Source organism: Vigna umbellata, chromosome 10 (genome assembly GCF_029865625.1).
Source record: "Vigna umbellata cultivar VRB3 chromosome 10, Vumbellata_1.0, whole genome shotgun sequence".
NCBI lineage: Eukaryota > Viridiplantae > Streptophyta > Magnoliopsida > Fabales > Fabaceae > Vigna > Vigna umbellata.
The window spans coordinates 17,026,347-17,042,136 of NC_142174.1; the positions used below are offsets into that span (position 1 = coordinate 17,026,347).

A 15,790-nucleotide genomic window follows, 5' to 3' on the forward strand; every position below is an offset into this window, starting at 1 on the left:
TGTTTATTACATATTATATAGATCCTAAATTATTACAAGTTTCTTCTCCTGAATTTCAGGCTTTGTATTATTGGTTGCGCACATACTTACTGGAACGACGTGATGTTGCGAATAAATCTGAACTTGGTAGGATTGCAATGGCTCAACAAAGAACACAACAGAGTGTTTCTGGTACTAGTACTGGTTCTCTTGGTGGGTTGGCTGATGGAAATGCAAGAGTACAGGGTCCAGGGGGGAGTAACTTGCCAACTGATATTCAATCTCACCAAAGCTCCCAGCCTGCGGGTGGAATTGGATCTCATGATGGTGGAAACTCACATGGGCAAGAACCTGAAAGGTCTACAAGTGTAGAAAGCAACATGCACAATGGAAATGACCAACCTTTGCAGCAAGGTTCTGCAAACCTCAATGAAGGTGGTCAAAACACTTTAAGACGTGCTGCTGGTGCTTTAGGTTTTGTGGCTTCAGCTGCCAGTGCTTTTGATGCTGCAAAAGATATAATGGAGGCCCTTAGGGGCAAGCATGCTAATTTGGCTAGTGAACTCGAGGTCATCATCTTCCAGACTTTTTAAGTTGTTTTACTTTGTTTAAAGTCGATGCTATTCAACCTCACCATCTCCATTCACCCTTTCTCCCTGTTGCATGCGTAAAACCATTGCTGCTAGCACTTAGGAATAACGATGAGATAATTGTACACATTTATTGAATGGAGCTATGAATCAATGTAGCAAAGTAAACATAAAGGGATACACCATGGACAAAGCCACATGAAAAAGGACAGTAGATAATTTTTATATACGTGGATTTGTAGCAAAATTGTCTAATTGTGTGGTACTTCCTGGAAGCTCGTCTTTCATGTTTATGTGGATTGAACTAGCACAAGAGTTAAAATGATTTTTTATATAACTATTTTGTGAATTGTGCCATTGTATCTGAAAATAAAATCTGCATTACGTGTTACCTAAAATAGAAGTTACTTGGATTATTATAACAAAACTTTTATATCACAGATCTTGCTAACGGAAATTGGTTCAAGATTTGTCACTCTTCCTGAAGAGAGGCTTCTGGCAGTGGTTAATGCTTTGCTTCATCGCTGCTATAAATATCCAACAGCTACAACGGCTGAAGTTCCTCAGTCTCTCAAGAAAGAACTCTCTGGTGTTTGTAGAGCTTGCTTTTCTGCTGACGCCGTAAATAAGCATGTTGATTTTGTGAGGGAGTACAAACAGGATTTTGAACGAGATCTAGATCCAGAAAGCACTGCCACTTTTCCATCTACCCTCTCTCAACTGACTGAGCGGTTGAAACACTGGAAAAATGTTCTTCAAAGCAATGTTGAGGATCGGTTTCCAGCAGTATTAAAGCTGGAAGAAGAAAGCAAGGTATTGCGGGACTTCCATGTTATTGATGTTGAAGTTCCAGGGCAATATTTCACTGATCAGGTAACTGATTCTGAATTTTTTCTTTTAAAAAATTGCCAAAATTTGAATGTGTTGCACTACAATATATTACAGAATTGATATTTCCTTAAACTGACCCCGAGTTTACCCGGGGACTATTTGGTGCATCCCATACTGATTCCTATTTATTTATTTTGTTCCAGGAAATTGCACCAGATCATACTGTTAAGTTGGATAGGGTTGCGGCAGATATTCCAATTGTGCGGAGGCATGGTAGCAGTTTTCGCCGTTTGACACTAATTGGCTCTGATGGCTCCCAACGTCATTTTATTGTTCAGACATCTTTGACTCCCAATGCTAGAAGTGATGAGCGCATATTGCAGCTTTTCCGTGTGATGAACCAAATGTTTGAGAAGCACAAGGAATCAAGACGCCGTCACATATGCATTCACACACCCATAATTATTCCTGTTTGGTCTCAGGTTAAATTAATTTTCTTAGTTCATTATTGTATCTTTTCAGTAGTTTTAGATTGATGGAACCATGGCCTTGATTGCAACCAAGAAAGACTATCAAATCAAGACTACAATTTAAACTTTTACCTGCTTAAAGTATCCTCTAATTTTACTTGAATTTTTGTATGGACAGGTTCGCATGGTGGAGGATGATTTGATGTATAGTACTTTCCTTGAGGTCTATGAGAATCATTGTGCAAGGAATGACCGTGAGGCAGATCTTCCGATAACCTATTTCAAGGAGCAGTTGAACCAAGCTATCTCTGGCCAAATATCACCAGAAGCTGTTGTTGATCTTCGTCTGCAAGCCTATAATGAGATCACGAAAAATCTTGTTAATGACAACATTTTTTCGCAGTATATGTATAAAACACTACCGAGTGGCAACCATAGTTGGGCTTTCAAGAAGCAGTTTGCCGTCCAGTTAGCCCTTTCAAGTTTCATGTCCTTTATGCTACAAATTGGTGGGAGGTCTCCGAATAAGATTTTGTTTGCTAAGAACACTGGAAAAATATTCCAAACTGATTTTCATCCTGCATATGATCCAAATGGGTTGATTGAGTTTAACGAACCAGTCCCATTTAGACTGACAAGGAATATGCAAGCCTTCTTCTCCCATGGCGTGGAAGGCCTAATCGTATCCTCAATGTGTGCAGCTGCGCAGGCTGTGGCTTCACCTAAGGTAAGAACTGAGCGTGCATACATAAACTTGAATTCTCCAATGCAATACTATCAATTGATCTGTTAAATTATTGGTATTACAGCAAAGTCAGCACCTGTGGCATCATCTAGCAATGTTTTTCCGCGATGAGCTACTGTCTTGGTCTTGGAGAAGGCCCCTTGGGATGCCCATGGCCTCTATGGCTGCAGGTGGTACCATGAGCCCAGTTGACTTCAAGCAGAAAGTTATCACAAATGTGGAACATGTTATTACGAGGGTTAAGGGAATCGCTCCTCAAAATTTTTCTGAAGAGGTATTAAGCAACTAAACAAAATTGCGTTCCCTTCTCAGTGTTCTGAAATTGTTTATCCTTTCGTTTAATTAATTTAGAAATTCCACTTAAGGTTTTCTCTTTAATTGCTGGATTGATGGAACTAGGAGATAAATTCTTTTGTAACAAGTTTCTGAGTATTTTACGGGTTACCTAGCTAAAATAAAGCAGTCCACTTTTATCTTTTTGGACATGTTTATGGATTTAATAATTACTTGAACAAAAGGAAAGAAAGGGGATGAAGGTTTTTTGCATTTCTATTTTTTCTGTTAGCACCACTCATTATCACTGATTGTAAGTTTCTGCCTCCTGCTAATGTCCTTACACTCGGTCATTATTGATACTTGATCGTTTTATTTTCTCCCTTTTCAATTTTCCCATTCCTTATTTATCAATAAGTTTGCCAGTTCGTGTTTTTCACTACAATTGATGTTCTAGAACATAGTATTTAAAATACTTTTGGACAATTTTGACTATATCTATCCCAAGTTTCTACCTATTTAGTATATTTTATGCTGCCTGCTATTTTAATCTAGAGTATTTATGTTTTTTTTATATAGGAGGAGAATGTTATGGATCCACCACAACCTGTGCAGAGGGGTGTTACTGAATTGGTTGAAGCAGCCTTGAACCCTAGGAACTTGTGCATGATGGATCCAACGTGGCATCCCTGGTTTTAAGTTCTGATGGTAGTCTTTTCTTGAAAAGTAACAGCACTGTAAATATGTGTACATATTCCAGCTTTGCAGAGTAGTGATAGTTAATATGTTGAATCCAATTGTTAAATTGATATATATTAGGTCTCATTTTTCTTCTGCTATAGGCTAGAGCTATACACAGTAGAGTATTAGTTACAGGAGCATGATGAGGGACCGACATGTATAATTAAGGGTTCATTGATTTGTAGAAGACATTTGTATACATCTGTGAATCATCGAGTAAATGACTGTTTAAAGTGTGTTGAGAATTAATCTGTTACTTTATTATTTATCTATATTATTAAAATTTGAATAATTAACCCAGTCTAGATTCAGTAGATAAGTTCGAAAATTACCTTCAGTGATAGGGATGTTATCAATCAAATAAATTATATTTTGAATAAAAACTTACAAAACTCGCATGATTTGTATGGGAACAGTCAAAATGCATTGTGTATTGTAATAGCTATAGTGAATGAGTTCAGTTCAGTAAGAATTCATGTTTTTACTCATATCATACACGTATATTCTATATCACTTTTTCTTTGCATGACATGTGATATCACTTGATGCAAGATATGTTGGAATCTATTTATTTATTAATACTTGTGAATTGATTATGAATAGTTTATGTCAACCAATTCTTGGGTATTGTTTGGTTAAAGTAAGAGATGGAAAAGGAAAAGTAAACGAAAAAAAAGTAATAATTTTTTTAACCTTTATTTTTTTTTCCTTGAACAAGAGAAGAAAAATTGTAGTGGAACTCTTTACTCTTAATCAAAGAAATAACCTTTGGTTTTAAAGTAGGATGAAATGATAGTCAAATGACACTTATTAAGCACAATGTTGTGCATCCATTCAATAAGGTAAAATACCTACATTTATCGATATTTATAAAATTCTTTTATATTTTATTATTAAACACAATCAAATTAAAAATGCAGTATTCAATATATAAAATCTTAAAAAATACCAACATAAGACTTATTTAATGGTTAGGGATTCCAATAAATGACAGCAAAAATGTATTAATTTGTTCTTTTTTTTTCATATATTTTGGTCTAGACGAATCTATGATCTATCAAAGTCACTGTTTTTACAAAATATCTATAAAGATATAATTAATAGTATAAACATTCTATATGTTTTTAATTAATTAATATTAAAATATTTAACATATAATATTTTTATATCTTAAGTCATTCAATCATCATCAATAATTAAAACTTAAAGTTTAAATATTAATATATTAATTATTCAAATTTCTAACACCAAAAATATCTATATAACTCCATCGTTAATATATACTCTATTTGAAATGTTCTATTTTACATGTTATTCTTTTGTGAAAAAAAAAATATTGAGTGAACAGAGAAGATAAGATACTATATAAAACAATAACACTTTAAATAAAAATTATGAAGAGTAATAAACTAAACTAAGACTCAACTTAGTTATGTAAGAAACTATTAGTAATTCACAAATTTTAATTTTATTCTAAGATATATTAAAGCCCTCTAGATAACTTAATAAATATTATGCACTAAAAGTTTTGACACGTGACCTTTTAATATCTTATGTATGCAAACCTTAAGTATATGAATTGAAGTATGTTTAAAGTATATTTTTTTTGTTAGACTTCAACGTGTGTTCGCATTAATTCTTTTAAATTCAACATGTGTTACCAATAATTTCCTTCAACTTCTCATCACTCGATGTTTTGCAACATATAATTTTGCTCAATATCTACATTCATTCATGGTTCACATGTCACCCGAGATTTGTGACCTCAAAAATACACACCATACAATAATTTGTCGGGGATCCTTATCAAGCATGAGATTGAGCTTATGATCCTTATCAAGTTTCAATTTCTTGAATTCTGAACAAACAATCATGCATTAATTTCAAGAGTCTAAGATTACTAATTAATCAAGTTCTATTCCTAGATACAAACATCCATTAGCTGTTCAATTTCACTTGTAGGTTCAAGTCATATTTTCCTACCACAAATCAAGCATGAAATCAATTCATATCAAGCATTAAACATGAAAATTGAATAGTAACATGAATTGGAAAACACACATTATTAACAACACAAAATTACACAAGAGTATCATGTTTTACGACTAATCTCAACAAATAAGAATAGTCCTTCATGGTCAAGAACTTAGAGTTCTTCAAATTTATTAGATTCATTTGACACTAATCTACTTGATTTTTTATTTTTTTTCTCAAAAGTATAGAAGTTTACTTTTTTATAATTATTTTATCTTTATAATGTTTGTTAAATAAATATAAATGTGTTATTCTACTATTACTCTTGATTGAATTAAAAAAAATTACTTTTGTTAAATGAAAATTTGTTCAAGAATTTTGATCCACACTACCATAATAACTTGAATTATCAAATAATGTATTGATTGATGAATTAAATGATGATAAAGAAGAGTAAGACCTAATATTTTTTTCTTTTTAGATGGTTAACCTCAAAATAAAGAGACGTGACTATGGTTGTTGTGTCAAATTTCTAATTCTTTTTTATATGAATCTAGTTTTAGCTTCTTGTAAATGGAAAATTCAACTTGTAATATCAACCATTTAAAATTCTATAATCTTAAAAAAAAAACTAGTATTTACATCAGATTAAATTTTAATTTTTGTTAGAGTTGAATATATTTTTAATTTTTGAACTTTGACACAAAATTAAAATTTATCTATATATAAAATTTTAATATATTTATCTACAAGTAAAATGAATATATATAATTTTTTTTTAATTTAATTATGTTAAAAAAATTCACATATCAAACGTATTAAATTTTGCTAAAGTGTCAAACACATTTTAGTTCTTAAAATACTATATTTATAAAAAATATTTTCTTATATGTTTATCTATAGAAAATATTTTCTTATATGTTTATCTATAAAAAATATTTTCTTATATCTTTATCCAAATAACTCAATTTGTTAGTTAGAATTAAGTTATTGAGAAATTTGTTGAGGTTCATGTTGACATATTATTGTAAATAAAACGTTAAAATTTGATTTCTTAGAGTCGAATTCTAAACTGTTTTTTCACTTTCTTTTTAATTTTTTAATGAAATAAAATTATAAAAATTAAAAATTAAAACTATAATAATAAAACATATTGTATAACATTCCGCAACATTTAAGATTTATGTTGTAATAAATTAAATAAATTGTTAAATTTAGTCAATATGGAGATTTTTTCAAAAACATTAAATTTTTTGATAATAAATATTAAAAATCTAAAATTGATTTGAAATCATGATTTGAGTGTATTTATATTTAAATGTGCTTATTAATTAAATAATAAATAATGTATACATATTTATGAAATTAAATTTATTGCAATAATTTGTTTGTAATAATTAAATGGTATAAGATATATAGCTCTGTTAACAGTAATTGATATTTTAAAATTAAATAAATATATTTTGTTTTTATTTATTGAGTTTATTTTTTTAAATGAAATAATGAAATCAATTTTAAATTAAACAAAAAAAATTGTTATAAAATGAAAATTAATAATATATTAATACAAATTATTAACATTCTACAATTTTCTTAAATATTGTGATCATTTTAATAATTTTTTTTGTTAATAATCTAACATATCAAAATATATATTAAATTAAATTAAGTTGTCAATTGTTAATAAAATAATATGTTATCGTTATCTTTTATTTTTTAAGTAATATAATATTTTTGAAAAATATATATATTTTTTTTGTCTAATTGAATTGTTTAATAATGATAAATTTAATTGATAATAAAAATTGAAAAGTTAATTTATTATTTAAATTAATTATTTCATTTAATATTATAAATATGAATTTATTTAAATGCATTAGAAGTTTTGTTTCCAATAATTTAATTTAAAATTAAAAATATCATTTACTAAAATGATAAAAAGAATCATAAATTTAAATTACAAATAAATAAATAAACAATATCTAAAACACATATTAAATTATGTAATTAATATTTATTATTTAATAGCCTGTGTAAAAATAAAAGATAATAATTTAAAAAAATCATAATGTTAATTTTAAAAAATGGAAAAAAAGTAAACTTGTTCCCAAAAAATTTAATTCTATTTTTTTTTTAATGAAGTTTGTGCTTTGGACAAAATTTCTTATTCTAATACCATATACTCTTTACTAAGCACCAACTAATTTTGATATTTTATGACTGGAATCATTTTTTAAAAGTCAGATTAACTACTTCAGTTGATTTATGTTTCCTATTTTATTTCTAAATGTAACATTAAATCTTAACTAAAACCAATGACAACAATTAAATTTAAATAAAATTACAATTCATACAAATTTTGGATTCGAATATCAAATTAGATGAGAAATCCATAAATGAAATATCTATTTTAAAATCAAACCATTCAAATTAGAGAAAAAATAAAGATAAATTTTTAGTCTTATTCAGATTTGATCTTGTTCCTCTTTTCTTTAACTCTCTTTTTCATTAAATTGTCTTGTTCGATTATATTTATTTGTAAACGTTGTAGTCTCTAGATTTTGAGATTCCTCTAGATTTATTTGTAAAATCACTATATTTCAAAATCCTCTATATCTATTAGTGTTTCAATTTTATTCAAAAACTTACTCCTTATAGGATCAAATTAGATATTACTAAATAAATATGTAATAAATATTTATATTTAATTTTGATTATTATGCTATTAAACTTAGTAAGTAAAATTTGAACTTATTAAATATTAAATTTTTAAACAAGTTTCTATGCACTAGATGAGAAATCAAATGACTCTAGTATAATCTATTATTTAAACAATAATTTGAATTATAAATATATATTAGTCTATATATTGCATGCATGAAAAAATTTGCCACCTATTAAAATTTATCAAAGCAAATTTAATTAGCGTTTATAAAAATTAAAATAAGTTAAAAAAAATAAACAACAAATTACATGAAACATAGTAAGACTATAAGCTCTAATTTTATATTATTGCATAAACTTGTTATCCCTTGATGGAAACTTTGTGGTGTAACAATACCATGCAAAAAGTTTACTATTAATTTGAAAAAAGATCAATTATTTATAAGCAAAGATGATGAAATATCATGAATTAAATTAATTACTTAAGGAATACAATTTATTTTTCTAGATGAATTCTGTTATAAGAAATAAAACTAGTAAAACTTGATATATTATTTATATAATGATGAAAAATTATATCATTAATACTATTATACTATCAATTATAATATATTAATAATATTATATTAGTTATAATATAAATAATATTATTAATAATAAATTATTTATGAATTAAAATACGTAAATATATTTACACTAGTATTTATTGAATTTTGAGATTGAAGATAAATAATTATTGAATTTTGAAATTCATCATACTTTGAAATCTGAAATAAATAATTATTGAATTTTAAAATTTCATAAAAAATTTCAACAGATTCTAAAATCCGAGAGAAATAAACACCAAATTTCAAATTTTGATAAATTTTTTAATCAAATTTTAAAATTTGATAAGTTTCTAAGTGAGATTTTAAAATCCAGTGATTTTCTAAATTAGATTTTAAAATTCAATAATTTTTTAAATTAAATTTAAAAATTAAGTAAATTTTGAAATCTATTAAATTTTTAACTTAGATTTCAAAATTCTATGAATTTCTATATTAAATTTTAAAATTAAGTAAGTTTTTAAGTCGAATTTCAAAATTTAAGAAGAAAATATTAAAGATTTGAAAATGCATGATTCAGTAAATATAAATAGTATAATAAATACATTTTGATAAATAGTAATTACTACTTACCTATTTTTTTTATATATAATTTTTTACTAAAAGATAAAACTAGATGTGCAAGGAGAATCATCCGTGTACAATGGGCTATGGCTTTTCCATCCTTTTGTAATGGTGAGAGGAACTTTCTGTCTCTTTATTTGAATCATTAAAGCTTTGTTTTGGGGAGAGTGATTGAAGGAATTCGAGAAAATTTGAAGGTAAATTTTTGTTGTTGTTTATTTGAGTGAATTTGAAAGTAATTGAGAGTGGATTTGGAAGTAAATTTTTTCAATCTTGTCACATTAATCAAATCCTACACTAATTCTCATAAACTTTACTTCTAAATTCACTCTCATTTACCTCCAAATCCACTCAAATAAATAACAAAAAATTTTACCTTCAAATCTCCTCAATCACTCTTGCCAAATATAAGTTAAAAATATATGTTGTTTCTTATTTCATTAACGAAAAAATGCGAGATTTTTTTTTAAAAAAAATCCATTCAAAATTCAAAGTTCTATTTATTTTATTTCTTCCATCCAAATGAAGGTTAAATTAAACACACTGGTGAGAATAATTAGAATATTGATTGAGCAGCTAACTGTGTTGTTAATTTGTTACATCTCCAACACTTCACTGCATAATATAAGTCAATAGATTTGACTTTCGAACAGTTAGACTGCTAAAATCACATGGTTTCTATGGTGTTTACTTTCTTCTTTAAATCAGCTTCGGTAGATAAACTATTTCCTCTGTTATTTTCTAATTCTCTCTTATCTTTCTGCATACATAACCTTTAAAAAAAATGCATTTTTACGTAAATCATTCATGTATATCAATATTGTGAATCTGTGACTACTGGCACAAAACATAAGCACATGTGCAATTATACCCACCACCCACGAATCATATGAATATTGGTTATTAATTAGAAAAACAGTTATTATTTTAATATAATATGCTTGCAATATTAATTATTTTTTTAACAATTACAAATTTTCATTTCACTCTTCCAAAATAAATTCTGAATCCCAAGATACGGGAGAATGGGTTTCTAGACATTGGACATTGATACATGAAAAACGACCATGGTTTTATGATCACTGGGCTAGCTAGATTATGATTTGCCTTCCTTCAACACGTGAACTTAAATCCGTTCACACCAAGGTTGTCTCCTTTTTTGACATATTTGCACAAATCAAAAGCACCAGTTTCATTGACTTGGCAATAGCCAAAGGGCTTTTGGTCAACTTGACCCTGTAATTATTATTATTCATACAGGAGCCCATCAACACGTTATTATGTCAAATATATTTGTAAGAATAAATATTGATTTAATAAAAAAGCAACATAGTTAACTGATATATCTGTAAATTAAATATATTAATTGAGATGGAATGGAACACCCATAAAGTATTTTTAAATAAAAAATAGAAGTCATGATACCAAACTAACCCACGTGTTTTTTCTTTGTTGGCTTGTATTTCTGCGTTCTTTTTAGGGGCAGACATTATTCAGTTTGGAGAAAAACAAGAATTTGAAGATTAAGGTTGTTAATTCATTTGAGTAATATATTAAAACACAATAAACGGATTGATGTTTGGTTGGATCATTGCATGATGAGAACATTCTCCAAATATGGTAGAAATCAAATAAGTTATAAATGAATAGTATGTCTTACTTTTTAAACTTGGCAAATACATATGTTGATATTGAAACGTTTGTTTAAATGAATTGAATTTAAAATTTGTATTTGATTAAAATATTAAATTTCAGCCTTTATTTCTAATTTTATTATTAAAGTATTTAAATTTAATAATGTAATATTTAATAAATATCTTTCAAGTTAAGAGATTAAAAAGAATGAAAGAATAATTGAATGTAAAATAATTTAATAATAATTTTCAAGATAAAATCAAAATTTGGATAAGTGACCAAATTCGCGTTATAAATGTATGGTGTTGTGATTTTAATCCTCTAAAAAAATAATATAATCATTAAAAGTTCCTAAATGTGTGGAAAATTACTTAATTTCGTCATGTCGTGTAGGAAGATTTGGTGAGCCTTTCACTTATAAACACTTGGTTGTAAACACTTGGCACAGTTGTACCCACGTGTCCAATAATTGCACATATATAAAAACATGTCCCATTGATAATAATTGAGATGAACTAAACTGACAAACAAAGTTAATTTTTATTTTTGTTTACTTTGTGAAGTGAATTTTAAAAAATTATATATACGGTGACATACATTTACCTTTAAAAAGATAAAATCACAATAAAAAAAGTTAATATTTATATTTTTCTAAAAATAATAAAAAAAATATCAAAAAAATATCAAAAAATTGCGTGTGTCAAAATATCATTTTCTTTTTTAAAAACTCTCATTTTATCTTTTATTTTAATCTCTTTCCAATAAAAAAGTTAATATTTATTAAAAAGAAAAAAAAATAGTGTCAAATAAATATAAAAGATTTGTGTGTGTCAAAATATTAATTTATTTTCCAAAAACTCTAATTTTACCTGTTATCAAATAAATGGAAACACTGTCTTAATCTCTTTCCATTGATGAAGGAGAGAAGAAGCCCTATCATTAGTAGTCACGTGACATATTGGGTGTATTTTTCTGTTAGTTGTTAGTTGTTGAAGGAGAAAGCAAATTAGGCTTTCGCATTTAAGTGTTAATGTTTGCCTTTTGCATTTAAGTGTTAATGCTTTGGAAAAGTGTTGTCTCTAACATATGCAGATGTCTTTTTCTTTTCTTTTTTTTTTATTAATTTCGTTATAATCTACAGGAGTCAATTTACGCGTAATGAAATCTTGGAGTATGCTAACAGTGAGATTTGTATTTGGCAAGACATTTGATTACATGAAATTTTTTATTTTTCACACTTATGCAAAGCATGTGGAGTTTATCAAAATGTTTAAACAAATCATTTTTTTTCATCAGATAAAGGAATCGAATGAGTTACAAATCTTGCATACATGAAATCTTTTCACAATAAATCTAGTTTTACAATCACAAGTTGTTCATGTAACTTTTTAAAAATTTACCATTATTATAACTTTTTTTTAAAATTACACTAATATAGTGAAAAAAAAATTGTATCCCACTTCTCAAAACCTAAATGAAGATATTCATATTGCATCACACTATACACATTTTTTGTTTCTTCCATGTCCTCTTTTCCCACTTAGAATCAATACTCACTTAACAAAAATCATATAACTTAATTACAAAATCAAGAGAATAATAAAAAAAGGTATGTTTATTAGTTCATTGAATACGAAGAATAAGTAAATAATAATAAAAATAAATAAAACATATTAATTGAAAGTGTATAGTGTTCACTAAACCAAAAAAGAGAAGTTTAATTTTTTGTTTGTTAATAATTTAGTGTAAAAGGACATTTAATGACTTATGCCAATGGAAGAAACATGTGTACATATGTACATGTTAGTGTCTCGTATGTTTAAAGATTGTTTAAATAAACTTTTTTAACATCACAATTAATTGATCAACTTTTTTTATATTTACAGATTTTCTTAACAATTATACTTTTTCAAAGGAAAAAAATAATAATAATGTTAAACACTTTCAAGAATGTATTTGACCTTTTACCTTTATAACCATGTACTTTTACATTCACATGTCTGTGTACGTAGTGATATCAACTAAACATAATGATTCACAGTGATAGACATTGATGTCTAAACCTGCATTTAAGTATAACAAATAACTTTAAAACTTCAGTCATGTTAATACTCTCTATTGATTAGGCATACTTACAAGTGTTATTCAATTTGTTTTATTATATCTAATAATCTCACATTATTTAAGAATTAAAATAAATAATTTGAATATTTTTTTTATTATATCTAATATTCTCACATTATAATCATCCACACCATTAATTTTCTTTATATCTAGCACCTATGCATATAATAGGTGTGAAGGATCTTATTTGTTTTGTTTTTAAAAAATACAAAATTTTCTTTGGGTTTGTTTGACGATTTTATTAGGGTTAGTCCAAGTTCAATTAAATTGTAGTATATTAATTTCAGTTGCTTAGAGTCTGAGTCCGAGTGGAATCTTTGAATTTTGTAGTCCACGCGTTGTCTCAAATTGAAGCATCCTAATAAGACACAGTTCAGTGGAAAACCACAGTCAAGTGATGAAGTCAAAGTCTAATTTCTTATTAAATTAAATTTGAGAATAGATAAATAATTGATTGGTTGTGAGGGGTATATATATAAATACTCACACAACAATATCCTAAATTCAATCAACCCAATGCACACTCTTCTCAATGTTCTTTCTCATCTATTGCTAACATAACACAGTCAATACACAACATGAATAATAATCCATATTCTTATCTTTTTTATCTTCTCAAATTTTAATCTATATATCTTCATTATTACGATATATGTAATGCTAATTTAATAACTTTAAATATTTTTATAAGTATATTCTATAATATCTTATAGAATATTATAAGTATATTTATAAGTATGTTCATTATAGATATTTATAGAATACTTATAAGTATGTTCATTATAATAAGTATATTTTTATAAGTATTCTTGGAGTTAATATCTATAATATAAATAAATTTCCTTTCCTTTAAGTATAAAAGCGTACTAATAAGTTTTTTTTTTACCAATTATGTTAATATTCACCACTACCCTTTTTTGTCACAAAATTGTGTGTGTATGCATTTTTATTATAAAAATATCGTTTACGTACTAATGCTCTTTGCAGTATTTTCTACCTGGATTCACAATGACTCAATTTTGACTAAGAACGTGTACTGAGAAATATGTTACATCATAAGTCTAACAAATGACTAGCTATAAGTTAATTATGGTAATTAGTATTAACTATAGTAAAATATAAAAACAGATATATTTATCTGCAAGAGTTACTTTTAGATTTGGTTGGCGTATGAGATTTTGTTTCTTTGAAGAATAGCATTCTCGCATTTAATACTTGCACTTCATGTTATTTAAATAATTTGTAGCTTTCGTGACAATGATTTATAATTAATATTAACAAGCTATGTGAATTTCTTAACTGATAAATTAGTAATTTGAATTCATAAGTTAAAGTTAAATACTTAAATTGTAGATTGTTTTGTTAATCTTATACAGATTTAAACGACATATAAGTAGATAAAATTATTATAAAGTAAAATCATATTAAATTTGTGTCAATGTCATGTGATAATAAATAGTGTAGAGAAATGAAAATGTCAGAAAAGAACAACGTTAAGGACCCAGGACACCAACCAACAGTGAATATTGTTTATTTTTAAGAGTAAGACTTGGTCAACATTAGTGTATTTATTAGTATTTTAACCTTTGGCATGATTTATTGGATATTAAATTAAGAGGAACTGGTAATCAATTAAAATATAAGATTGTCAAATGGAGTGTACATTAGCAATAGTAATAATCTTTACATGAGAAAAATAATTAGGAAATCATAATGTAGTTTTCTCAAAATAATCAAGAAATATTAAGGCAAATAAACAGAGAAAAGACATACTTTTAACATATGGTTATTTTAACAATTTTTATTTTTAATTTTAAAAAATAAATAAAAAATTAAAAATTATTCAAATTCCTTAACTTTAAAACTTATAATTATATTATGATATTTTTGTCAACTAAAATTTAATACATTTTAAGAGATTGTGTAAGTTAGCAAATTCATATATATATATATATATATATATATATATATATATATATATATATATATATATATATATATATCAATGAATTAAAAAGATATCATTTGACAATTTATTTTGGTAGAAAAATAGTTTACAGTTATAGCCAACTATATTTTGAAAGAAATAGATTTTAGTATAATACATGTCTATAAAGAAGAAGAAAATTAAACGTGTTGAAGGTATAAATTGTTGAGAAATGAGAAAATTTATTGTGCAAAATTTAAGTAAGAATAAAAATATCAACGTAATCTGAAATGTAAGAATAATTGATACTATAACAATTTTATAAAAAATATAGAGATATGTGTTAAATAAACAAAATGTAAATGGCATCCCATATATATAAAAAAAACACTTAAATTTGTAATATGAAATTTTTGATAAGTTTATAGTAAAAGTAAACAAACCATATAAAATTAATCGATTTAAGTTAAAGTCATTTATGTTGAATTAATATTCATTCCCTTTTTATCTCTTATGCACATGAGATCAGGTTTGCTCTTATTTTTCTAAATTAAAGTAGCACTAAGAATTTAATATTAATTTAAATTTTCATAATCAAATGATCGAATTATTCTTGCTGAGCTGATACTGTGTATCGAGTTATTTTAATTCGGTGCATCTTCTTATTT

The 15,790-nt window shown here is 26.3% G+C and overlaps 1 protein-coding gene across 4 annotated transcripts in view; it reads left to right on the forward strand.

Annotated features, from left to right (window-relative positions):
• LOC124842703 (Phosphatidylinositol 3- and 4-kinase family protein with FAT domain-containing protein) overlaps positions 1–3,878 on the forward strand; it is a 33,866-nt gene extending 29,988 nt beyond the window's left edge. For all 4 annotated transcript variants that reach the window (XM_088100602.1, XM_088100604.1, XM_088100603.1 and 1 more), the window contains 6 exons: positions 60–548; positions 1,011–1,442; positions 1,604–1,882; positions 2,049–2,597; positions 2,680–2,889; positions 3,468–3,878. In XM_088100602.1, coding sequence (XP_087956728.1) covers positions 60–548; positions 1,011–1,442; positions 1,604–1,882; positions 2,049–2,597; positions 2,680–2,889; positions 3,468–3,587 — 2,079 coding nt within the window. In that variant the 3' untranslated portion in view covers positions 3,588–3,878. The remainder of the gene's footprint in view (positions 1–59; positions 549–1,010; positions 1,443–1,603; positions 1,883–2,048; positions 2,598–2,679; positions 2,890–3,467) is intronic.
• Positions 3,879–15,790: the final 11,912 nt, after the last annotated feature.